Raw genomic sequence first — 25,214 nt, 5'->3', positions numbered from 1 at the left:
CGATTTTGTAATCGTATCATCTGATCTGAGGCCGCATGTTCTGGACACTCTGGTGAAGAGAGGGGCAGACCTGTCAACTGATCACCATCTGGTGGTGAGTTGGGTCAAGGGCTGGGGGAAGACTCTGGACAGACCTGGAAAGTCCAAACGGGTAGTGCGGGTGAACTGGGAATGTCTGGAGGAGGCCCCTGTACATGAGATCTTCAACTCACACCTCCGGCGGAGATTTTCTGGCACCCCTGTGGAGGTTGGGGGCATTGAGACTGAGTGGGCAATGTTCAAAGCCTCCATTGCTGAAGCTGCAGCAGAGAGCTGTGGTCTCAAGGTCTTAGGTGACTCAAGGGGCGGTAACCCTCGAACATCGTGGTGGACACCGGTGGTCAGGGAAGCTGTCCGACTGAAGAAGGAGGCCTTCCGGGATGTGTTATCCTGGAGGACTCCGGAGGCAGTTGCAAGGTATCAACAGGCCCGAAAGGCTGCAGCCTCTGCCTTGAAAGAGGCAAAGCAGTGGGTGTGGGAGAAGTTCGGAGAGGACATGGAGAAGGACTTTAGGTCGGCACCAAAGGGGAAACGGGGAACCATCCAGGCTGTGTACAGTAAGTATGAGACGCTGTTGACCTCAACTGAGCAAGTAATTGCACGGTGGAAGGAACATTTTGAGGAAGTCCTGAATCCAAATAACACGCCCTCTATGGTAGAGGCAGAGGTGGAGGCTAATGGGGGATCATTGTCAATTTCCCTGGTGGAGGTCACTGAGGTAGTCAAACAACTACACAGTGGCAAGGCCCCAGGGATTCATGAGATCCGTCCAGAAATGCTGAAAGCTCTGGGTGTGGAGGAGATGTCTTGGATGACACGCCTCTTTAACATTGCGTGGAAGTTGAGGACAGTGCCCAAGGAGTGGCAGACTGTAGCGGTTCCCCTTCCCCTTCAAATAGTGCCAATTATAGGGTATCACACTTCTCAGCCTCCCTGGTAAAGTCTACTCCAAGGTGCTGGAACGGATGCTTCGGCCAATAGTCGAACCTCGGATTGAAGATGAACAATGCGGAATATTTGAATTATTATTATTATTATTATTATTTTACATTGAAAGATGCATCTGGCTGCAAATGACCTACATGACTTAAATGAACTCAGGTTAGGGCTTAGCTTTGAAGTATATTTTTTTAAAAAGCACATACTTGTGATGAAATAATGAAAGGAGCTGTATACCCAAGATGCCCAGCAGCACTGAAGCATTGCACAACAGTGTTTATCAGTCCATAAAGAATTTCGATTTTTTTTGTGATTGTTGCGGCCAAAAATGCTTGATTTTGCTGCTGTTTTTTTTTCTTCAAAATTTGCAATGCAAGTTGTTGAGTTTTTTGTGCTTTTTACATAGAAACCTATTTGAATTGGCAAAATTGCAATTGCACGAAATTGTTTTCGATAGTCTTTTGCAGTGATGTTTGTTGGTAAATGAGAACTTTAGCTGTACTCATGTTCAACGCATGAGAATGGAAGCGTTTTTTGACTGAATGCATGTTGTGATGATGTCACATGATATGTCTTGGCCCAAATCTGCTTAAAATCTGTGGAAATTTTGAAAAATTGCAAGCTTCTCTGAATATTACGGCATTTGCTTGATTTTGCGTTAATTTCTGCAATCGCTAAATCCTGGAGAGACTGATTTATGGCAGTAAAGAGTAAAAGATTCATGTGTAAGAGACAAGCAGACAAGGACCATTTCCCCATCATCAAGGTTGTAGTCTCTGTGCAACTTACACTAATGCACAAAAGAGCTGCTGATTAGCAGCACATGCAACCAGTGTAGAATCTCAGGATAATTATGATAGCTACCAAAAAAAGCATTCTTTAGTCTTTTCCATATGTCCAGCTCACATGTTAACAGATACCACATTAAGAAAGATTTAGCCCCCCACTGTTTGTAAAAAGTGATCTAGATGATCTCTCGTAGAGTAATGGAGCAATGAAGGTTAATGCGCTGATGAGGCTTGCAGCAGTTTGGGCCAAACAATGTGAGTGAAATTTAGAGCAGGACTCCCGCCATGCAAGAGGAAAGCCAAAGGCGATGATGTCACTCTTTCAAAAACAATGCCTCATTCAGCCCGCACTTAGGGGACAGGAAGCTGTTAGTCGTTTAAAAAGAGGGGGAAAGAATAAACAGCAACATCTGCTGCTTAGCATTCCAGACGGACGATGGAAGAGAAAGAGAAAGAAAGACAGAGAGTTAGAGAGAAAGAAAGAGGGAGTCCCCTTGAGAAACCAAGTCAGATGCTTGACAAGAAAATCGTTTTGAGAAACATATCTACTGCAGCACAGGGCCCTGATTTTAGTAGCTCTCTCTTAGCAGTCAAAATTCTTTCCACTCCTTCTTTCTGGCTCCGAGTCAAATTCAGGCAGAGAAAAGCCAGCCGAAGCCTCCATCTCAAATGCAGCGGATCCAGAACAGCAGGAGAGAACATTAAGTCCACTAATGTTGGACTACAATATGTATTCTAGTGCTGTTGGATTTCATGAAATGGAAAATATCCACCATATGTTCTATCCATTCTGTGAGAGCAATTGTTTTACAAAGCTCTGTGTGTCTCAGGAATGTTACATCTACACATCATCTGTATCTAATAGCTTAATCAATGCCAGCTAATTCACCACTTTGGTCAGAAAATGAAATAGGCATTGTCTGTAACTGGACTCTGCATGCCATCTACTGGTCAGAATTGGACAAATGTCAGCTTTCCAGTAACAGCTTTGGTGGCACCATGGAACCAGGATGTTTCAGATGGAGAAATAGGACTGGGAAAGCTGGGAAATTTTGTTCTATTATTTATTGTTTTCTGATTTTCTTCTAATAAAAATTCAAGATTCCTCTAGGTGTAGGTGACAAGGCAAAAATATCACATTTGATGCATGACAACATTTTTATAATACACAATATCTATCATAATCTTTCATTTTTTTTTGCTAATGAAATTAAATGATTGCTTGCTTCAATGAAACATTCAGCCATTTTAAGGGAAACTGGATTCAGAGAGTAAATGAAACTACTGCAACAAAAAATGTAAAATCCAGTTAATTGTTTCAATGGATAACAATGGACTTATAGAAGCACAATGGTACATAATGATATTTATAGCCATCTGTTGCCAGCTGTCCAAGACTACATAACGGGCCTTCTCTCTGGGTGGAAGGATTGCATATCTCTCTACCCTATCTATCAGGACAACAATAACCAATTACGAGCAACTGTGAGCTCATTTATGGGAAATAGGCCAGTTAGTGATCTCCTCCAAGCATATTCATATTAACTGTGCTGTCTTCTGCTCATCCTCCACTGAAAACGTTCACAGGGAAGGGGACCTGGGATTCCTGTCGCAGTAGGCTTGTATCTGCACTTATTGCAGGCACCATGTTTGACCACTAAAAGTGGCAGTGCTCTTGCTAGCGCCACAATTGTGCAACATCCAGAAAGGTTAGCAAATCAAGGAATTCTTTTTAAAATCATTGTTCACTCAAAAGAGGTTATTTTAATTCAGTGCCATTTTAAATGCATGGAGTTGTGAGGAATGATGATTTTTATGACAATTAACATTTGTTATTCGGATATATGGTGGGGCTCTTGTTAAATAAATAGGGTAGAGATCTAACCCAATATACACTGGCAATATTTAACTCATGCTTTTTAGCCTTAAATACTGGACAGAATAATTTTTCCATGTCGGCTTCTAGAGAAACTAGATATTCTATTGTTTCATTCACAAGCATGGCCATTTCTTTAATAATTTAATGATATTTTACACTTTGTGCTTCAAAAGGAAGTTAAACTACTGTGATGTGATGTTTAGAGAACAAGCTCCATCATATTTACCAGAATAGTACGTTTTCTGTGGTGTTTATACAGTTGCATGAACAGGCTGGACAGTTAAAATGTGCTTGAACATTTATTGAAATGAAATGACGTAGTTGATTGTCTTCTTGTTTAAATGGGCATACTGACTAAATCCATCCTAATCACACTCTATTTAATAATATGAATGCTTTTGTACAATACTTTAAATACCATAGGCTGTGGCAGTAGGAAATTATGATCTCCACTACTACATTACTCATTACAGCAATTTATTTGTCTAGAATGACTTGGGTTATTTTTGAATTTTCTGCAATTCAGTGCTTTTTTTCCAGAAAACCAGAACCTTGCTCATTGCACCTGTGCAACTGTGTGTGTTCCTATTATCCACTGGACAAGATGGCCACCAGGAATTGGCCCTTACCTCCTGTCAGCTGAAACCAGCACCATCACTAGTCCCAGTCCCTATTTAGTGTCACAGGTGTCCTGTCACCATTAAATTAGTTTGTTGTTTTGAAGACAGCAGGGACACCTGGCATAACACACACACACACACACACACACACACACACACACACATACACCACACACTTACCTGACAGAGCTGGGGAGGATTGCTGTCTTTTGAACGTTGCCTGCCAGATCATTGTGGAATCCATTGGGAATGCTCCACTGCGCTGGCTGGCTCAGCACATTTTCAGACCTGCTGCCTGGGATGGAGGTGTGGAGGGGACTGTCTGATCCAGCTTCGTCCCCATCTCCCTCCCCCTCCTGCGTCTCAGCGCTCTCCTGCACAGTCTCCAGCTCCAGCTCCGGGGGCTCAGGCCCCGCCAGTGCCCTCTGCTGGATGAGCGGTGTGAGCGGTGCCTCGAAGCTCACGCAGCTGTCTGTCTCGTCCGTGAGCGACAGCACGTCCAGTGAATCCAGGCTGCTGTAGCAGGTCCCGCCCCTCAGCAGCTCCGACTCCACGATGCGCTCGAACGTAGAGCTGAAGCCGTCCTGGCTCTCTTTAGTCCTGTCGCGCTCGTCCTCGCCGTCCTCCTCCTCCTCCTCCTCCTCTTCCTGGACTGATGTGGACTGGCCAACCTGCTCAACAATGCGCTCGAATGCTGAGCTGAAGCTGTCCTGGTTCAATGGCTCATCTTCTCCGTCTATCTCTGCATCTGCCTCTTCGACTGAAAGCTCGAAGGTGGAACTGAATGTGTCCAGGTTCCCCTGTCCTGGCTCTTTATCACAGTCCTGCTCTTCCTCCTGTCCTTCGCTGTCCTCTCTGGTACCGTTCTCCAAACTGCATTCATACACACAGTCAGCATGCACATCAGCATATCATAATCCACTATGTCTCCTGAAATTCCTTCTGAAAGTCCACTACGCTACATGAAATTCGAACTACATAGCATCTTATGCAAACGATGCAACGTCTGGCTGTCACACGGCAGCAGTGGCAAAGCAGGAAGGTGTGTGTGTGTGTGTGTGTGTGTGTGTGTGTGTCTCCTATCTTTAGCTGTGCTGCTGTCATACTCATGCATCAAGAGCAGCAGAATCCCAGCAGAGCAGAGCCTCATTCAGGACAGCTCCCCTGCCACTCAGCCCTAAAATATCTTCTTCCACCTTCCTCTCACACACGTGTTACAGCTCAACTCTGACTATATCGCACTGCTCTAACTGAAACACACGTAATAGCTCCCTGACTTCTGTTCAGCCCCAAAATATCTCCACTAGCATAAGACTGTTTCATTCCTGTCTATATTGTTACTGTATCTGTGGTTTCTTGATTATATGGTTTGAGAAGGAAACTTTGTTCTTTTGACAGTGCTGACCTTCAAAGGACCTCTATCTCTTCCTGTCCGATATGTCTCCCTTGGCACAAAGATACAGTACAGGTATGTTATACTATCTAAAGGGACATCAGTGGTTCTTAAAGTTATATGCAGTGATTTTATAGTGAGTAACTAAATATAGCTGTTTTGAAACACAACATCTAAAGCCACACCCCAAAACATAGGCTATTCTAAACATAGGCTCCTACGGCTGAATACTAGTGCCAGAGGTAGAGCTTTCTGAATTGACATGCAAATAAAGATGACTCCTTGTCCTAATTAGTTGGATGTTGCTAGTTCACACTATTTGGTTTGCTCCCTTTTACAGAGGCTGGGGCATCACCGAGACCTTTTCAATCTCAGCAGATATTTTACTGATGGCTTTCAGAATGTGAGGAGAAAGTCACCAAATATTCCCAAAATGTTCTGATTAAAAATCACTCGTCACACCTTTAATGGCCAATTATGTAAATTACAGTGCATGATTAACTACTTCTATCTAGTATTAACTACTAGATCCTTTAACTAAAGGAAGAACACACCTTGAAAAAGTTATTTGAAAGGTATAAGACAGTTTCCTAAAACCTTTGTGCTGCTACGATCTTCTCAAGTGGTAGAGAGAGTGTTCATTGTGATTTACAATCATATACCATACCAATATACCATTTACAATAAAAATATATGCTGCAGCACCTCCAGTTTAGTCAATCATATTTTTCTGAGAGTGTGAACAATTTGTACAAATGAAATGTATTTTATAGGATAATCCAAAGCTGTTCTGTGGTAAGGCTGCTATAAATCTATACATAATTAGATTACTAACCTTACAGCGTGCTCTGGTTCTGCTGAATTCTCTAACTGAGGCAGGGGGTCATCACAGCCCGCACACTCAACGATATCTCCATTGCTATGTTCCGTCTCCCCGTTCTTCCCAGCACCATCTTTGACCTGCTCTTCCTCTTTTCTCCTCTCCTCCTCCTCAGCTCCATTAGTCAGTGTATCCTTATTTATCTCATCTGGCCATGCTCCCCCTGACAATGTTTCTGTCTCTCCTGCATCCCTGTTCTCTGCAGCATCCTCCTGAATTCCAGTCTCCTCTGTCTCCTTTTCCACACTTACAGTCTCAGGGCTGTCTGTATCTTGCTGTGGCTCTGGTGGTGTATTTGGAGGTGGGGTGTCTATGTGGAGGGGGTCATCCTGCCCCTCCTGGCTCATGGTGGCCTCTTTAGTCACAGTTAGCTGGCAGTCCAGGTAGGAGTCAAAAGTTACAGCTGTAAGGAGAGAAATATTCTTTGAATATAAGGTGATTAATGAGGAATACAGATTGGGGCAAATGAAAACACGGCTTGCTTAAAAGAAAAAGTAGACAACAAAAACAATATTTAAAGATGGCAAATGGACAAAGAAGTATGTGGTTATTCTCCCCATATCAAATTAAAAATAGATAGAGTCTCATCTATTCAGAGACTGGGGTGCTAGTGAAGTGAACTGGAACTTCACACTTAAACTTTACCATAAGAGAAGTTTAAACTTTGAAAAGTCTGATAATCGAGTCCCACACAGGAGAGGGTATAATGTGATACATTCAAACACACAGTAGCTAAATTTACATACAAGCACTTCAGTTCATTTAGTGTTGGCTCCTCTCCATTTATCTCCACATATAGCATATTTTAAAAAATAATAATAATTTAAGCTTGACTATGACCTTGAGTATGCAAAAGTACAATGTAACTGACACATTCTGTCCAATACAGTTCATCAGATGACAGCATGCAGTGCTCAGTCTGGCAATTACAGTCACTGTGGCAGCTGAATCAGGGACTAAATTTGACTGTGTGTACAGCACTATGCTTGTCTGGTAGACTCCGTTGACAGAATAAATCAAGTAGGAATCTGTTATGAAAGAAAGGGAAAGAGATTTGAACAGCAGGTCATATAAATGGCTTACATGCTTAAGATGCTGTACTCTTTCTTATTAGCTGAAGGAAGGAAAGAAGGAAGGAAGGAAGATTTTCCCACCTTTCCTTTCTTGCAGCTTGGGTGAGAAAGAAGCTGCAGCTCTGACGCACATGCTGCAGTTTAAGAATATCTAAAGCCTAAGACCTAATTCGATCAAACAGTCATAAAACTGCAGCTCCAGTTCAAATCAGGCCCTTTGTGGAAACTTCCATTGCATTAACCAAGAAATAGAATTGAATCTGAAATTTAGTGATACCTTTCTGTTGGCACATATGTGGCATGATTGAAGTTTTATGATAAGTAGATTGAATCAAGCACACGACGCTTGTGCTGCGTGTCCAAGTGACACGTTTGTTTGAGCCGGCAGGTTGTCTCTGCGGTATTATAACGCCTTCCCTTTTGGTTTTTATAGTAAAGATTACAGGATCAGCACAGTCTCGCTGGAAAAAAATTATTCCATACGACATTTAATGTTTACTCTGAAGGTTTACTTTCATCCTCTCTCTGACACACACACATACTTACACACAAACTTATTTAATCAGCAAACTTCACTATAATAGCAAATCTGCTTTTGGCTTGGAAAGCACAAATACATGTACACACACACCAAACACAGACGCAGGCTAATTTTCCGCAGCATGGCGGCCTGTTATTTAGAGCATTACTAAAAGTCCCAGTGCTGAGCCACTGGCAGATGTTCGTGGAGTCAGAATACAGCTTTCACTTCTACACAACCACAAACCAGCCTTCAGATCAATGATACAAACTAACCATTCCTCTGAGAGATGAAAAGAGAGACTGAATGATTATTCTGGCACAATATTTAAGCAAGAAATGAAGATTAATAGATAAAATGACAAGGGGAAAAGGATAAATGAGTGAAAAAGCTATTTTGTGTTCAAAAAGAGAAAACTTAAGCAAACCAAGGAAGCTGTCCTATAGACTGTTTCGGGGTCCATGATGGTCCAGTGGAATTGGCATATTTGATCGAAATTTGTTATCTCTCTAATCTGAGCATTATGCATGATGGACCTATTGCCATGTATATGTATAGTTGCGAGACTGAGTTCCTGTGCTGTCAGCAGAACAGCAGGTCCTTAAGAACGATCAATTACCCTTAATTACTTACAGTCAACCTTCCACCCACCACACTCCCTCAGTCTGTACTGTCGACATACCAGCAATGACACACACACACTGCCCACTAACATACAATTCCAGGGTTTTATACACAAACTCAAACACTCCTACTGATTGACTGTACTCCAACATCTTTATCAAAGCACTGTAAACAATGCCACTATATATTTATAAATATCTAATAAGGCTTCATAAAGTTTAATAAGGCTGTTAATCCTTTTATTACTTCATTTTGAACACCTTATACTGAGAAGAAGGTGCACAATAAATTGATACTGAAACTTGACAGCTGAAGATGGGAAAAAGACCAGGCAATGTTTTTCCTTATCGGAACCTGATATTGTCTTCTGCTGTTGTAGGCCATCCGCCTTAAGGTTCCAAGTGTTGTGTGTTTTGAGATGATTTTCTGCTCTCCACGGTTGTTCAGAGTTGCTATTTGAGTAACCATAAATGTCATGTCAGCTCGAAACAGACTGGCCATTCTCCTCGGACCTCTCTTATCAACAAGGTGCTTCCGCCCACCGAATTGCTGCTCACTCTGTGTTTTTTGTTTTTGCCATCATTCTGTGCAAACCCTAGACACAGTTGAACATGAAAATCCCAGGAGATCAACAGTTTCTGAAATATGCAAATCATGCCTTCATCAGTTATCTGCTTGATTATTGTAATACTCTCTTTTCTGGCCTTCCTACTAAAACAATCAATAAATTGAAATACATCCAGAATTCAGCAGCCGTGTTTCTCTCTCATTCAAAGAAATCATCACACATCACTCCTGTCCTGCGCAGGTTACACAGGTTACCTGTTTCATATCGGATCCAATATAAAGTTCTCCTTATCACTTTTAAAGCCCTAAATGGTCTAGCTCCCTCATACATTGCTGATCTCGTCCGTCCCTACACTCCATCAAGCTCTCTCAGGTCATCTGATACTGGCCTAATATTCATTCCACGTTACACGTTGTCCTCACTCGGTGTTAAGGCTTTCTGCAGAGTAGCCCCTTCACTTTGGGACTCTATCCCACAATCCCCCCGTAACCTCTGTACAAGAGTTTAAAAAACAACACAAAACCTATTTTAAAATCTCTTTGTCCAATGTTTCTGTGTCTCTTAACTGTGACTGTTTTTTTTTCTCTTGCTGTGCTATAAGTGCTTTCTCATTGTAAAGCTACCTTGAGTGTGTGTAAAGGCACTATAAAAAATAAACCTATTATTATTATTATTATTATTATTATTATTATTATTATTATTATTATTATTATAGCCCATCTGGCACAGATAACCATGCCATGGTTAAAGTCACTGAGATTACATTTTTCCACATTCTGATGTTCAATATGAACATTAACTGAAGCTCTTGACCTGTATGTGCATTATTATATGCACTGTGCTACTGCTACATGATTGGCTGATTTGCATCAATGAGTAGGTCCACAGATATTCCTAATAACGTGGCTGGTGACTATATATATTTGTAGGTAGATTATATATGTAGCATTGGTATCATCAGCTGTGCTATGTGCTATCTCTGGCCAAGGGTCCCTGAAGTGGTAGGAAGTATGACATGATCATGCAATAATAAATGTCTCATAGTGATATGGCTCCTCTGAGTATGTTGAGGTGCTGAAGTCATACGTGTCCAATACTTCTGAAAACGTGCAATGATGGGCTTGAAAAATGCCGTGTATTGCATGCTTTGTGTTCTCTCCAGGCTCCCTCATTCCCTTCATGTCTTCATTTTGCCCACTAACATTTTCTTTAGGCACCTTATTGATTGTATTAAAGCAAAGTGCCATTTCCTTGGGGATGGAGCTCAGTATGCAGAATTATGCTATGCAATGACAACGCACAACAAAAGAGTCCCAGAGCATAAAGCATTCTGGACCAAATGGACTTCTCGCGAATAAAAAAGGGATCACCAATACCAAAGCAAGACTTGATCACACAGTACAACTGAGGGACTCGTACACAACTATTACAAAAGATGCAAACATTCACTGATGCTCAGGAAGGTAACACACTACATTAAGAGCCTGGGGGTGTAAACTTTAGAACAGGATGATCGTGTGAAAATTGTTATTATTTTGTTCAAAGATTTTTTTTTCCATTTAGTACTGCCATTCAAAGTTAGATAAGATATTTACATGTCTCCCAGAAGACAAAATAATAACAATTTACACCAATTATCCTGCTCAAAATTTTAGGAACTCAACTGTATATACAAAACAATAATCAGTGTAACAGTGAGCAGGACAAACTACTATAACATTTTCCCATCAAATTTAGGCTTCATGGTAGTTTGATGATGTAAGGAAAAGGCCCAAGTTGGCAAACAGGGGCTTGCTAATTAGCTCAATCTCCTTCTACTTACAATGTGACAATGTGGAGTTTTGTCTCACTGGAGGTCATATGGGGTTATACACCCCCCTAAAAAAAAAAAAAAAAAAAAAAAAGCGTGACACAGTCAGACAGCTCAATTGGGCTGAAATATGGGATGCTCAGGATGCACATGTCAGCATGCACACCTCACCATTCCTCTCTGCCTCTCTGTATGTAGTGCATGTAATCTGGATTCTCATACTCTGTCATGACCCACTAACCCCTTTCAGTCTGAAGAAGACGCCAGCAGCCAGACACATACACACACACACACGAAAGCCCGCAAGGCCAGGTCTTGGCATTAACCACATACACTAGTTGTAGTGCATTATATCACTTTCAGCATGCATTATATAATTTACAGTAGATATGGTGAATGTGGAATATCTTTCTAGAACAGAACTTAGGTATTCATTGTTGGTACAGGTAGTATTTTCATTCAGTTCTGACATGTCTGGAGACTAACGAGCGAGTGGGAAGCAGCGGGCCGTGCAAAACTGGCCTTAAATCACCTCGTACTGTCACTTCAAGGTCAAACCTCGTGCTGTATCGATGTCGTCTCCCATTCAGCGTCTTCCCCTAAATCATTTACGGGGATAAATCTTATTGTTAAGGCTTTCCCTTAGTCAAGCCACGTGAGGAGGAGGAGGAGGAGGAGATAAAAAAGAGAAAGTGTCTTTTTGGTGGGCCGGTGTCTCGTCTGGCGCTGCGCTGTCTGTCTCACGCCTTCATTTCGCTGAATTAACCGACAGGGACGCAGTCAGTCTAACAATGGCGTGCTAAATAAACACTGAACAATGGACACTTTTTAGGACACGCGTTGGGTTTTCCACGCCTGTAACAGCACAGAGCCTGATATTAGGTTAAAGACTGTTTATAGGAGACGGTGGATGATCATTTGGAACATGCTGGAAGCCGGCGTTGTGACTCAGTCTACCTTACAATTAGCGTGAAATGGTGTCTGCTGCACACCTGTTCAGACCAGCTCACCTCACCTCAGGGCTGAGCCGAAAAACAATACAGCACTCTGGCATAGTGCATCCTTCTGTTTGTGTGTGTGCGTGTGCGTGTGTGTGTGTGAGGGGGGGGGAGCGACAGATATACCGTCGGTCTGAACACACACTGAACTCTAGTGTCAAGCATCAGTGGAGTAAAATGCGCTCAAAACGCGCAGGTTGTCCACGGCTGAGACGCAGCCATGTTCTCCCAGCCTCCCGGCGCAGTAACCATGACAACAGCATGGCTGGGGGACACTGGGCTCTCACTGCGGCCGCCGCTTCTTCCTCTCCAAAATAGAGCCGGAGAGGCTTTTATTAACGGAGCCTCGTCCCCCATCTTAATCAGGCACTGCTTTCTTAACCGTTACCAAGAGAGAAAACGACCGACCTGACTGGAGAGCACACTGCATATTGATGCAGTGCATTGATACACGAGGGGGTCTAAAAAAAACTGCCAGTACAAGCGAATAGGCTATAGCATAATATTGTGTAGGCTCAGTTAACGTTAATGCACGGGTTGAGGAGTCATCCCAAAAAGAAAAACATCGCTCAATTGGTTTATCCTGAAATGCAATTGAATACCCCATGCACTATGATCATGATCGTTCGTCTATTCTTTTTCTTTTCTCTCTCTCTCTTTTTTTTTCTTTTTCTTTTTTTTTTTTTTTTTTAACCCGAAGCATTTGTGAGAATAGCGAGGTACTCAAACGAGTATAAATCATTGTTGCTCACCGGCAAAATGCGACCAGATGAAACGTGTCTCTTTTTGCAGCGAGTATTCCGTCCTCACGCATAAGATATAAGATAGATGATATCCCTTTCTCAGATCTCCGATCCAGAGCTGTCCCACTGTCTCCGTGTGAGAGACGCGCTAGTATAATTCAGAGCGCTCACCCACGCGCACAGTTACAACACACAACACGCGCACGCGCTCGCGCTCAGACACTACACATGAGCAAGACTGCGATCGGCTGATTGGGATCTGCGCGTGTGTGTGTGTGTGTGTGTGTGTGTTCTGTGTGAGTGTATGTGTAGCGGTCTTTCCATTGCGCTGCTTGAGAAGCTGAGAGGAGACTGATGTTTTTGGCCCTGTTGCTCTCCATCTCTTCCAATATATTACAAGCCACAGTTCGTGGCTTCAATAGAATATTTATGCATTGTATTACTGTACTTCAGCATGCATTTCAGTCAAGTGGGCATATCTAAAGTGAAAGAAGCACGTCAAATAACAAGACGTGGGTACATCAACCTGCACCATATGAGAACCCCTCGGACTCACGATAGATGCCCGTTGCCCAAAGTGTCGCAAACTTTTTGTAGCCGGGAACCTTTAACTGTGAAATAAATTATACGGAATTTGTTAAATAAATTATGTGAATATGTGAAATAAATTCCCTCGGTTTCATGAACAAAATCCAACTATTCAAATATTAGGCTATTTACATTTCCTACAACAATCCATTTTCTGTACCACTTATCCTACACAGGGTTTTGGGGAAGTGTGGAGCCTATCCCAGGGAACAAGACAGGGACACCAGAGGGATGCCAACCCATTGCAGGGTACAATCACATGCACCACGGACAATTTGGAAATCAGCCTACAACACATGTCTTTGGACTTGGGGAGGAAACGAGATTACCAGGGGGAAACTCCCAAAGCATGGGGAGAATGAACACTGGGCATAGGCATGATTCAAACCCCCAACCCCAGAGGTGGGAGGCAAATGTGCTAACCACTAAGCCACTGTGCCCCAAGCCATCATCCAACTATTCAAATATTAGGCTTATTATTTTCCACAATAATATTTTTTTCTATTTAGTGGAGGCATAAAGCTGTTTTATTGGAAATTTATTACTCCCAACCCACATTTCTATTAAAACTGTCATCAGAATCAAGCTGATATTAACTTCTTTTTGAGTTATTAATGTTTGGATTAAACCCAATTCAACTGAGCAGTCAAATCAACTAATAACTATAACAACCCAATAGAAAATACAATAAATTGATCAAACTGTAACAAAAAATGCATTTTATTTCTATGGCTCACAGACCCATGGCTTCTCCATACCCTAATTTGAGAACCACAACCTAAAATATCCATGAATGGGCTAGCCTGCCCTGAATTAAGTTGGCCAATCCAATGGTATGCCAGTTATATTTTTACTATCACTAACATAACACTGGAGGTGAAAAGCAACTTAGTACAAATACATTGTTAATGTACTTACAAATAAATCTGTATTTAAAGTATTTGCACTCCGCTTGAGTTTTTCTTTGATCTAATGATTTTGACTTTTTACTTACTCTTCTAAAGACAAAAAATATCTACTTTCCACTAAAAGATTCATCACTACATTTCTCTAGAATCATTTATTTGTCACATCATATGGTGACGTTTTAGAATCAGAGAGTTTCAAATTCCTAACAAATCTAAACTGTAACACTGCACACTTTGCATTTATCGAGGTAGTTTATTTTGGCAGCCAGCTGTTAGCATTCAGTTAGCCTTGTGAGGCCCACTGTTGTAATATTACACCATAAATTTTAGCTCTACTAAAATAAATTTGCACGTTTTTTTTTCTCTAAAACTACATTTGCACAATTAATAAGTCCTATTGTTCAGCCTTGCAATGCTATTGGATAGTAGATTTTGTAAATAGGCCTGGTCACCTGGCCATGAACTCACACATCCTGCGAACTTGCCTTGAAGCACATCATATTGTTTTTTTCTGTGAGTAGTAATATGTCTAGATCATGCAGATATTAAGGTACGATGAATGCTTTGATCATATTAGATTTTCAGCTTGTTATGTTAATATTGTAATTTTACAACACTGGGTGAAAGAGGTAGCGAAATTTGCCTATACACCTTGCACATTACATGAAGGAATTGTACTTCTCACCTGTTCCATGTGAAAATAATACTAATAGAAACATACTGTTTTTGATCATTCACAAGTTTAAAATGTCTTCTTTGTTACCATTATAAGTTTCAATCAAAATTAATTGCTTATTAAATTACAAGTTCAAGTTGAATTAAGGAATAAATTATTTTAAGAATTTGAAAGCATTAGTATTGTAGCAGCATTTGAAACTATCTATATCTTATCATTTATAAAATACATAACTGGTCCTGTTTTCTTTTCTGGGCTTTGTTTGTTTACCCAAATATCTGCTTGCTGCATTAGGGACAGGTGATAATGTTCTGGAATGTGGGGGGTATAAGTGCTATTAGCATGATAAATACAATAAGCTAGTCAGACAGTATTGTGTGTATTCCGTAGAATGGGTGAATTCTTTAAAACGTGCAAATATGATTGAGATTGATTTGCATTGAGATTATTTAGCTTGCAAAATAATCAGTGTTTTTTTCCATTTCAGAAACCCACCAGCCAGGAAAGACCGTGTGTATGATGTCCTTGATGCCGAGACTATCATAATTGAACATGGCTATGAACAGAGCTAAACACAGTAAATGCCAAAGTTCATTCAGTTCATCAGGTTTTGTAAATACAATCTGAACATATTTTTATAAGAAATTATTTTTCATAAATGTGTTTCAACTCTACATTGCCCCAAAGCCTGAGAAATAACTTAGCATATCAGTTAGGACTAAAGCCTTATGTTCCTAATAATGATGCCTCAGGGACCTGAGGTTGAAATGATAAGTAGCAATGGCCATATTGTTGTGTGAAATAGACAGGGAGAGTAAAGTGCGAGCGGTTCAGAGGCCAACAACTAAAAAAAAGACAGCAAGGCCAGAGCAGACCCCCAGATGCTGAGTGCAACCATGTCAATCGTAATCACTTATTCATTAAGCATCCCTTTTCTCACTATCTGCGTATCCCATCCCATGAGAGAAAGATTGGGGGGTAGGGATAGCTGAGGAAAACCTTGGTTTACTGGTTGATGGACATTGGATATTGGGTGCGTTGGAGAGAGGAGGAACACAGGAATAGATTATAAGAGGGGGAGGGTGGAAATGAGAAGTGTGATTGGGGGTAGCCTGCTTTCTGATAGGATGGATGGTATCAGAGAAGAGAAAATATAATGATACAAAATAAATGCTAGCATGTGTAAGTGAAAAATCAGCAGGACAGAGAGGTTTAAAAAGTGAAAATACAGAATCATGATTAGAACTTATATATGGTTGGCTTAATGGATCAATTGATTCACCGATGCAAGGATGATTTAAGAAAGCTTAAAAAACCTCAGTGGTGTATTGGGAAAAGGGATGGATGGATGCAAGTGTGAGTGATGAATGGACACAGGGTGGATTAATATAAACAACGGATAGATGGATGGGTGTGTTGAAGAGACAGAGACAGATAACTGAGATAGAGATGGTGGTGGTGGTGGGAGGGTTAAGTAAGCAGCTCTGTGGAGGGCTTGAGGGCAGGATGGAGGCCTGAGAGTATGAAAACACTGGGACACTACCTAAATGGACTTGTTAATGGAACAACACAAATGGTACATGATTGTTCATGTGCATTCATTCACTCTAAGAGAAAATGAATTATGGCATCTAAGATAATAACTCTATGAGTTTCCTAAATCTACCATTTCATATTTACCATTTGTCGAATATTTAAAACAGCTGCCGTTAGATACAATGGTATTAAAGAAATACTCCAACTTGTTTCAACCTCATCGCTATCTGCCCCATATAATGTAATGTGATTACAGCAAACAAGAATATCATCATGTTTCTCTGAACTGAGAAATGCACAGAAAACCCAATTGCCCAATTAATACATTTATAGTAGATGCCTAAGGGCAGTTTTTGGATAAATGCACTACACAAATGACAATACTGTATAATACAAACTCAAAGCAATAATCATTGGACAATTAAAGTTGGGAGACAAACATGAGGGAGAGTCTTATTAAAGCAGTTCTTAAGTAGTTTTATCCCATTTTTCAACACAAAAGCATCACTTAAGAGATACTTACACTTTCCTGAATGTTTTGTCATATCCCTATACCACCATGAGGCAAATCTCTGTTTTGACCTACCAAAACTCTCCCTTTTGTATAAGTAGTTTGAATATAGACGAGTAAAAATGTAATCTTAATTTTCCCTGCGATGAACTGGCATCCCAATCAGTGTGTATTCCCAGAGTCCTAGGGTTCACAAGGTTCACCATAGCCACAAAAAGGATAAAGCAGTTACTGAGGATGGATGGGCAAATATACCTTAATTTACAAATAACTTGGCTGAAGATATCATGAGCACATTCTTCCAAAAAACAAAACAAAAATAAAACAATAATATTTGACTCTTGATGGTGTCAACAAAAATCCATCCCTCCATTTTCTGTACCACTTATCCTTACTGGGGAACGGGGCACAAGGCAGGCGACACCTGGGACAGGGTGCCAATCCACTGCAGCGCACAATCACATACTACAGACACTTTTTTGGACATGCCAATCAGCCTACAAAGTATATCTTTGGAGTGGGGGAGTAAACCAGAGAACCTGGAGGAAACCCCTGAAGCAGGGAGAGAACATGCAAACTCCACACATGTGGGGCAGTGGCAGGAATCGAACCCTCAGCCCTGGAGTTGTGAGGTAAGCATGCTAACCACTAAGCCACCATGCCAACCACTGCCCAATGGTATCCATTATTGAGTCAGAGGTTTTCATTTTTGAGTGCAGGGAAATGTGTCAAAATTCTCATTCTTGGTAGCCACACATGAACTGCGGATGTAGTAGGTAGGCATTAGGTTAAACACAATGAAATATTCCTTTAATTAGGAATCAAACATCTAAAAATGATAACTTTGTTACCCCGATACCTCTTATGCCTATAGGTGGGTCTCTCTATCTTTTTGTCAGTTGAATGAAGGCTTAATGAATCACACTCAGAACTGCAAACTTATATTAGTAAGAGATGGAAAATGGTCAGAGTGCTGATTATCAACTTTTACCTAACATAGAATGGTTGTGGGTGAGACATTTGGAAATGTCCTGCTTAGAAAATGTGTAGAATCCCAGAATGAGCGGAGTCCATGTGATGGAATTGGTTCTGAGTGGGACAACTCCAGCAACAGGAATGGAGAGAGCAGTGCAGTTGCTCCGTTATGTCCTCAGGCCAATTTGGCATTAGAGAAATAAAAGAAGGGAGGGTAGCACATTGCTGTAGACGAGCAGGATTTGGGGAACAGGGGAGCTCTGGGGTGTATCGTATTGGATGGACGGATGAGGTGGCTGGTTGGTATTCATGTTTACATGGGGAGGAGAGACAGGACAGAGTGCTGGATGGTGGGGGGAAGGGAGACACTGAACAGTCTTCACTCAGCTCAGAAACCTGTCACACACACTAACCTTTAACTGTCTACTGACAGGAGGATAATGCCTTCAGCAAATGTCAGTGTGTGTGTATTCATTTTATATGTTAAGGTACTTAGCCTACTTTATTGTACATGGCAGACAATAACATGCCAAACTGAAGATTATCCCTTGGTATAGATTTTAAACTGTGCGCCTATATGTTGAAATACAAAAGATCTTAAAGTCAAAGCAAATCTAATCAGACTTACAGAAATTAAAACCCTTTAAAACCCTAGTTTAATATTTAGAATTTAGAAGCATTTTATTTATAATAAGCAATGATAGCAATGCCACAATTAAAGGTCAGACACTTGCAATAGAGGAAAGAAACCAGACAAAGGCTCCTTATCATTCATAGATTGCTTATAGGCTGCTCACATCACCACACATAACCTAGTCAAGGCTAATGCAATTTGTATTAATTTTTTATTTGCATCTTATATTTTTGTGCAGCATCTGTTTCTGTGTGTGTGCATGAACCAGTGACTAAATGTGTGTGCTCACAGTCAGTGTATGCATGACCATGTTTGTGTGCACTACATACATGTGTGAAGCATGTGTGTCTGTGTGCTCATGTTGGAGTCACCCAGACTGCTGACTTAGCTGGAATAAGAAAAGGAAAATTCTAGGAATGCTAATTGCTCTGGTTCACCCTCTTACCTTTGTGTCTACTTAAACATCCCCTGCCTTTGAAGAAGCATAAAAGAGCATGTATTTACCTATGAAGCTCCAAGTGTATATACATACTATTTAGACAGATAAACAGGTATAAATAAAAAGAGTGAGAAAAAGCAATTGTGAGAGAAAGAGTGGGAGGCATGGAGAGATGTGAAGACAGCCAGACAGCCTGAAGGACATTACTAGTGCGTTCAGTTTCCAAGCTGTGACATACGCAAATTCTGTCAGCAAGCTTCCATCCCCTTGCCTAATATTCGACACATAATGATAAAGATGTCACATGCCACCTGAGATGGTGAAATAGAGAAGCAAAAACAGAAATCCTCAGCTGAGCAGAACAGGAACAACAATATCCAGCAGAGTCCCAGCACTGGGAGAGACAGCACAGAGTCTGTGCGTGTCCAATAATTAGCCAGTCAGCAATAGTTATTATCAAGAATAAGAATAAGCATGTCTGACACATAGACCTATCTATGTAATTAAATCCTGCCTGATGAGAGAGAGAGAGAGAGAGAGAGAGAGAGAGAGAGAGAGAGAGGGTGAGAATCACAAGTTCTTATATCATTTAACAGACTTATTATCACCTCTTCTTGCCACCTTCTTCTGCTGACTTATTGTTCTGATAGGTGAGTTATTACACTGTACACTGTGACATGCAGGTAAACCTGTGTGTGTGTGTATGGTTGCAGTCCATGGGGTTCCCTTTTCTAGAGCATTTATTCTCCTGTTCTTCTTAAAATATGTGCTCTATCCAATTTTTAAAATTTATTTAAATAATGCTTTTTATGGGCATGATAGCTTAGTGGTTAGCATGTTTGCCTTGCATCTCCAGAGTTGGGGGTTTGAATCCCTCTTCCACCTGCAAGCTCCATCTTGTACATGGAGCTTACATGTTATCCCTATGCTTTGGGGGTTTCCTCCGGGTATGCCAGTTTCCTCCCTAAGTCCAAAGACATGCATTGTAAACCGATTTACATCTCTAAATTGTCCATAGTGCGGGAATGTATGTGTGATGTGGCCTGCGATGGGCTGACACCCTGCCCAGGCTATCCTCTGCCTCCTGCCATGAGTGCCCTGGGATAGTCTCCATGCTCCTTGCAACCCTGTGTAGGATAAGCAGTATGGAAAATGGATGGATGGATCGATGGATTCCACACTAAGTCATGGTTTGTATTTTAATCCCAGAAAAATTAGCATCACATAATTAAAGAAAAAGGCCTTAAAATAGTTACATGGTTAACACAGTAGGATTGAATTGAGCACAACCTGGACCAAATTATCAAAATGTGTTTCAAATGCCCATACCCATGTTGAATCATTCAGTTTCTATCCTGATGGGAGTTGTCTTTTAGAATAACCCCGCCTCCATCCACAAGGCACGAGGGCTCATTGTATAATTTGATGACGATGAAAATAATGCAACTCATACGTTATCTCCTTTCCAGTCACCAGATCTCAAATCTAGCTGAACAATGATGGGAGATTTTGGAGCAACATTTTGGACCATGCTCTCTACCACTATCCTCAAAACACCAATTGAGGGAATATCTTTTGGAAGAATAGTTTTCAACTCTGCAGTACAGTTTGAGAGACTGTAGAATCAGTGCCAAGGTGCATTAAAAGCTGTGGCCCATGGTGACCCGACACCTCACTAAAACACTTTCCTTTTTCCATTAATTTGTCACTGTGTGTGGGTTGGATAGAAGATACTAAAAAGAAGACATTGAAGTAGACACACTGAAGCTCAGGAGACTGAAGGAAATTGGAGGAGAGTGAAAGAAGGTGCGAGAGAGAAAGCACTAAACACAGGCAGAGATGGAGAGAGATTAACTGGTGAATGTTGACCTTGCCAGCTGGTAGCTGAAAAAGCTGTGTGCGTGTACACACACACACACACACACACACACACACACACACACACACACACACACACACACACACACGCATATCTGGACGTAGCCCCACTGGTGTTTACAGGCTGTCAGGTTGGCACAGGAGCCACAGAGGGGGAGGGGGATGTGGAGACCTCATTAACTAGCTATGACACGCAAAATTGCAAATCTCTCTATCCTACCAAAGCACCATATCATATCAGTCTGAATTGTACAGCTGGGGAAAAGCTCCTTGCTCCAGCATGCTCTATTACAGCAAGACTAAACAACTGTCAGTTTAGGCATTTAAGCGTATACCACCCTTGGAATCAAAATGTTCTTGGAAAGGACCAAGGGAACATCCTACAACCTTCCTTTACTAAAAACCCAGTTCTACTTGAGAATTAAAGGTATAGTCAGTGATTGTGATTGAAATCAATTGTACTTTGTTGTATTTCTTATACTCAAAATATTCAAATATAGCACCTTCATTCAGTATTTCCACTAAACTCACACCCAAAAACACATTCAAGCACTTCCTATGCCAGAACACCTGAATGCTAATACAATAGGCTTTTTTAATTAACAAGCAATATGACATAAACCACCTCCCAGAAAATTATTTTGTTTACACCCACACCCCCAAAAATGGGCTATGGCTGTGAGTAGATAGTGATTGCATTTAAGTGTGCCACTACTGCAATGCACTGATGAACTGAATGCTGACACATACTCTTCTCCATACTGGCAGTCAAGAATGAAAGGGAGTAGATCTTTAAGCCCTTTAATCTTTAATTGCCGATCCATCCATCCATCTATTTTCCATACAGATTATCCTACACAGGGTCACAGGGGGAGCTTGGGGCACTCAGGGAACTTGGGGAACAAGGTGGGGGACACCCTGTAAGGGGTGCCAGCTCATCACACAATCACACTCACACACCCATTCACACACTATGGACAATTTAGAATCACCAATCAACATACAATGCATGTCATTGGACTGAGGAGGAAGCCAGAGGAAGCCAGAGGAAGCCCCTGAAGCACAGGGAGAACATGTGAACTCCACATACACTGTGATTCAAACCTCCAACCCCGGAGGTTAGAGGCAAACGTGCTAACAATTAATACTCCATGCCCCACTGCCCCATGGAAGAATTGTGTTAAACAATATATGCATATTCTGACACATGATAATTCTTAAATCTGGTCAGAATTCCATATATGCAGCTTCTAGGTTAATTGCTCAAACATGTCTGTTTATATACGTTTGTTTATATTGACCCTGCTTAGTGAGGATAGTTTAATGTGTATGTATAATGATGAGATATGGTATTGTAAATAAGCAATGTTGGAAGTGGTAGCTCAGTGGTTAAGATGCTGGACTATTGCTTGGAAGGTCAGGAATTCAAGCACCATCAAGCTGCCACTGTTAGGCCCTTGAGCAATGCCCTCAACTGCTCAGCTGTATAAATGTAAGTCACTCTGGATAAAGATGTCTGTCTAATAATACTGTCAATCAGTATTATCGGGATGTTACTAATATTTGCAGGAAATATTATACAGACTAGTCTGTAGAACTCCCAGGTATTTAAGTCTGGAGGAAAACCAGACATAAAACAGACCGTTCACAACGGTCCGTTTTGCGTTTTTGTTGTCTTCACACTCAGGCGTTAAACGCAGGCAACACGCTGAATGAAAGTGCAGATTCACTCCCTGACAGTAGATGCTTATTGAAAAGCAGAAATAGCCCGGTACACAAGGTGGGGCTGCACAACTTTCCATTTCTGACACCTGCTCATCACTGAGAAGAAGAAAAGAGCCAGTATTTACATTTGAAAAAAAGCCATTCACACACTTTTTGTGAACTAGCTAACTGAGAATGGATGTTATGTATGGTAATATAAGGTATTTGGTGATTTGGTCATTGCAACAAATACTTCTTTAAAGCTAAATCCTTAAAGTTCTAATTGTAAACAATATACTTTTAAAAATAAAAAAATAAAAAAATATGTAAATAAAATAAATTAATTATTCTAATATGTTTGATTTGGATTTTTTTTATTTCCATGTGCTATAAGCCATAATCATCAAGATTAAAACAAAAAAGGCTTGAAATAGTTCACTTTATGTGTAATGAATCAAGAATATATGAAAGTTCCACTTTTTGAATTAAATTACAGGAAAAAAATAACCTTTTCCCACAAGATTCTAATTATTCTAATTATTCTCATTATTATACAATTATATAATAATAATAATAATAATAATAATAATAATAATAATAATAATAATAATAATACTCTTTTAAACAGGAGCTGGTAAAAAAATAAATAATGTGACACTTTGATGCCACGCGTTTTACACGTGGGTGTGAACACTCCCATTGACAGCCATTGGGGCATTAAACGTCCCAGTGTGAATGGACCTTTAGGCTGAATAGTACAGGTTCCCCCATGATTCCCTATGGATAAAGATTTGATTCACTACAAGCAGCAAATTGTGTAACCTTTTGTTATACAGTCCAGGGGAACCATTTAGCGAGAAAGAGTGTTGTAGTTCATCTCTTTGACTGCAGATACGTGCGGGTTCAGGTTTGCCTGAACTTTAAAAAAGGAAGAAAAGGTGAAGAAAATAGAGACAATACATTAAATAACCTCCAGAGTGCAGTAGAGACAAGCTAGACCAGCAAAAAGCAACTACAATAATACAAACATTGAACAACAAATACTTTGCCACTACTCTGTTAGAAACCCAGCGGATCAGTCTTAGTCATAGAAATATTAATTGCAAAAGTCTTCTTTATTTGATGAGATTTGCTCCATTTACATTGATATATTGTTTGTAGGAAATGCTAATCTTGCACTTCCTTTACAGGAAAAAAACCTCCCACTTTGTAATTTTATAAATTGTGAAGGTAATTGCTGCAGGAAGAGTGTGAAGGATATTTCTGTAGGAATACAATATAACTGGATTTTCAGTTATTATTTTCCTGTGGGGTATTCTGAAGAAATCCTACAGGACAAACATGAAGGAAGTCCGCACAAGAATGATCTTTTCCTTGAGGAATTTACTCCACATCCTTAAATCCCACATGTGAATGACTATTGAAAATCCATGTATAAATTTTACATTCTGACAAATTTAGTGTTGGAGTTATTTACAATACGATGCTCAAAACATCATTTACTAGATTAGTTAAATTATTCAAGTATGTTTCAATGCTCATTTAAAAATAATACATTGACATGTTACAGGAGTATTTTAATGTCAAGGATGTACCTAATAAAGTGTAGATTTTCTGAAAATCTGCTGTAATCATTTTGAAGCAAATTTCCTGTGGCTCACATATCCCCAAACAGTAGAGATCTACTTCCAATAACATGGTTAAGATGGTTTCCTTTCTCTTCATATGCCTTGTTGACTTCTCTCCAAACATAACATTTATGGTTGCAACCATAAAGTTCAATTTTTTGTCTCATCACTTCAAATTGCTTTATTTATTGAGAAGTCTTGAGTTTTCTCTAGATGCTTTGTTGTTTTGTGGTGTAGGCACAAAAACGTCTGGGTTATTCATGTAACCCTGTTCCTTGAGAAGGGACCGAGATGTTGCATTAGCTCAATGCTGTGTGAAGCGCCCTCGCATGTGATCGGCATCAGAAGCTTGTGCAACATCATGCCTATTTATATGCCTGCCGTGATCAGGTGACATGGCAATTAAGCACGCCGCATGATATATATACAGCACCTGTGAACTGCGCCGTCAGTCTCTATTATTTAAAGCAAAGACGCAATTCACAGGCGAAGCTACGCAACGTCTCGTTCCCTTCTCAGGGAACAGGGTTACATGCATAACCCAGACGTTCCCTTTCAAAGGGAACTCCACGTTGAGTTAGCTCAATGCTGTGGGAACAAGAATACCCACTACGTCATACCGAGGGTATGGCTTGTACAAAAAGATCCAAGCCAGAGAGTCACTGCAAGACACTCGAGCCCGGGGCGGAATGTATATCCAGGCTGTAATATTGAATGAATGTGTGCGACCACCCCACAGCAGCACACACATCCTGTAAGGCTACCCCTTTGGACAAAGCCTTCATGGAGGCAACCCACATAGAGAAATGAGTCCTTATGCCCAGAGGCATAGAAAGACCACAAGCCTCATAAGCGATAGAGAT

At 40.8% G+C, this 25,214-nt stretch overlaps 1 protein-coding gene across 1 annotated transcript; it reads right to left on the bottom strand.

The window, feature by feature from the left end:
• Nucleotides 1-4,441: 4,441 nt before the first annotated feature.
• Nucleotides 4,442-13,058, bottom strand: LOC128633499 (PH and SEC7 domain-containing protein 2). Its single transcript, XM_053682363.1, has 3 exons — nucleotides 12,884-13,058; nucleotides 6,494-6,941; nucleotides 4,442-5,138 (listed from the first exon to the last, which is right to left on the bottom strand). The coding sequence occupies exons 2-3, from the start codon at nucleotides 6,883-6,885 to the stop codon at nucleotides 4,442-4,444; spliced, it is 1,089 nt and encodes a 362-aa protein (XP_053538338.1). The 5' UTR covers nucleotides 6,886-6,941; nucleotides 12,884-13,058.
• Between the last annotated feature and the right edge of the window lie 12,156 nt (nucleotides 13,059-25,214).

Source organism: Ictalurus punctatus, chromosome 8 (genome assembly GCF_001660625.3).
Source record: "Ictalurus punctatus breed USDA103 chromosome 8, Coco_2.0, whole genome shotgun sequence".
Taxonomy (NCBI): Eukaryota; Metazoa; Chordata; class Actinopteri; order Siluriformes; family Ictaluridae; genus Ictalurus; species Ictalurus punctatus.
This window is presented reverse-complemented; position numbering and strand designations above follow the sequence as displayed.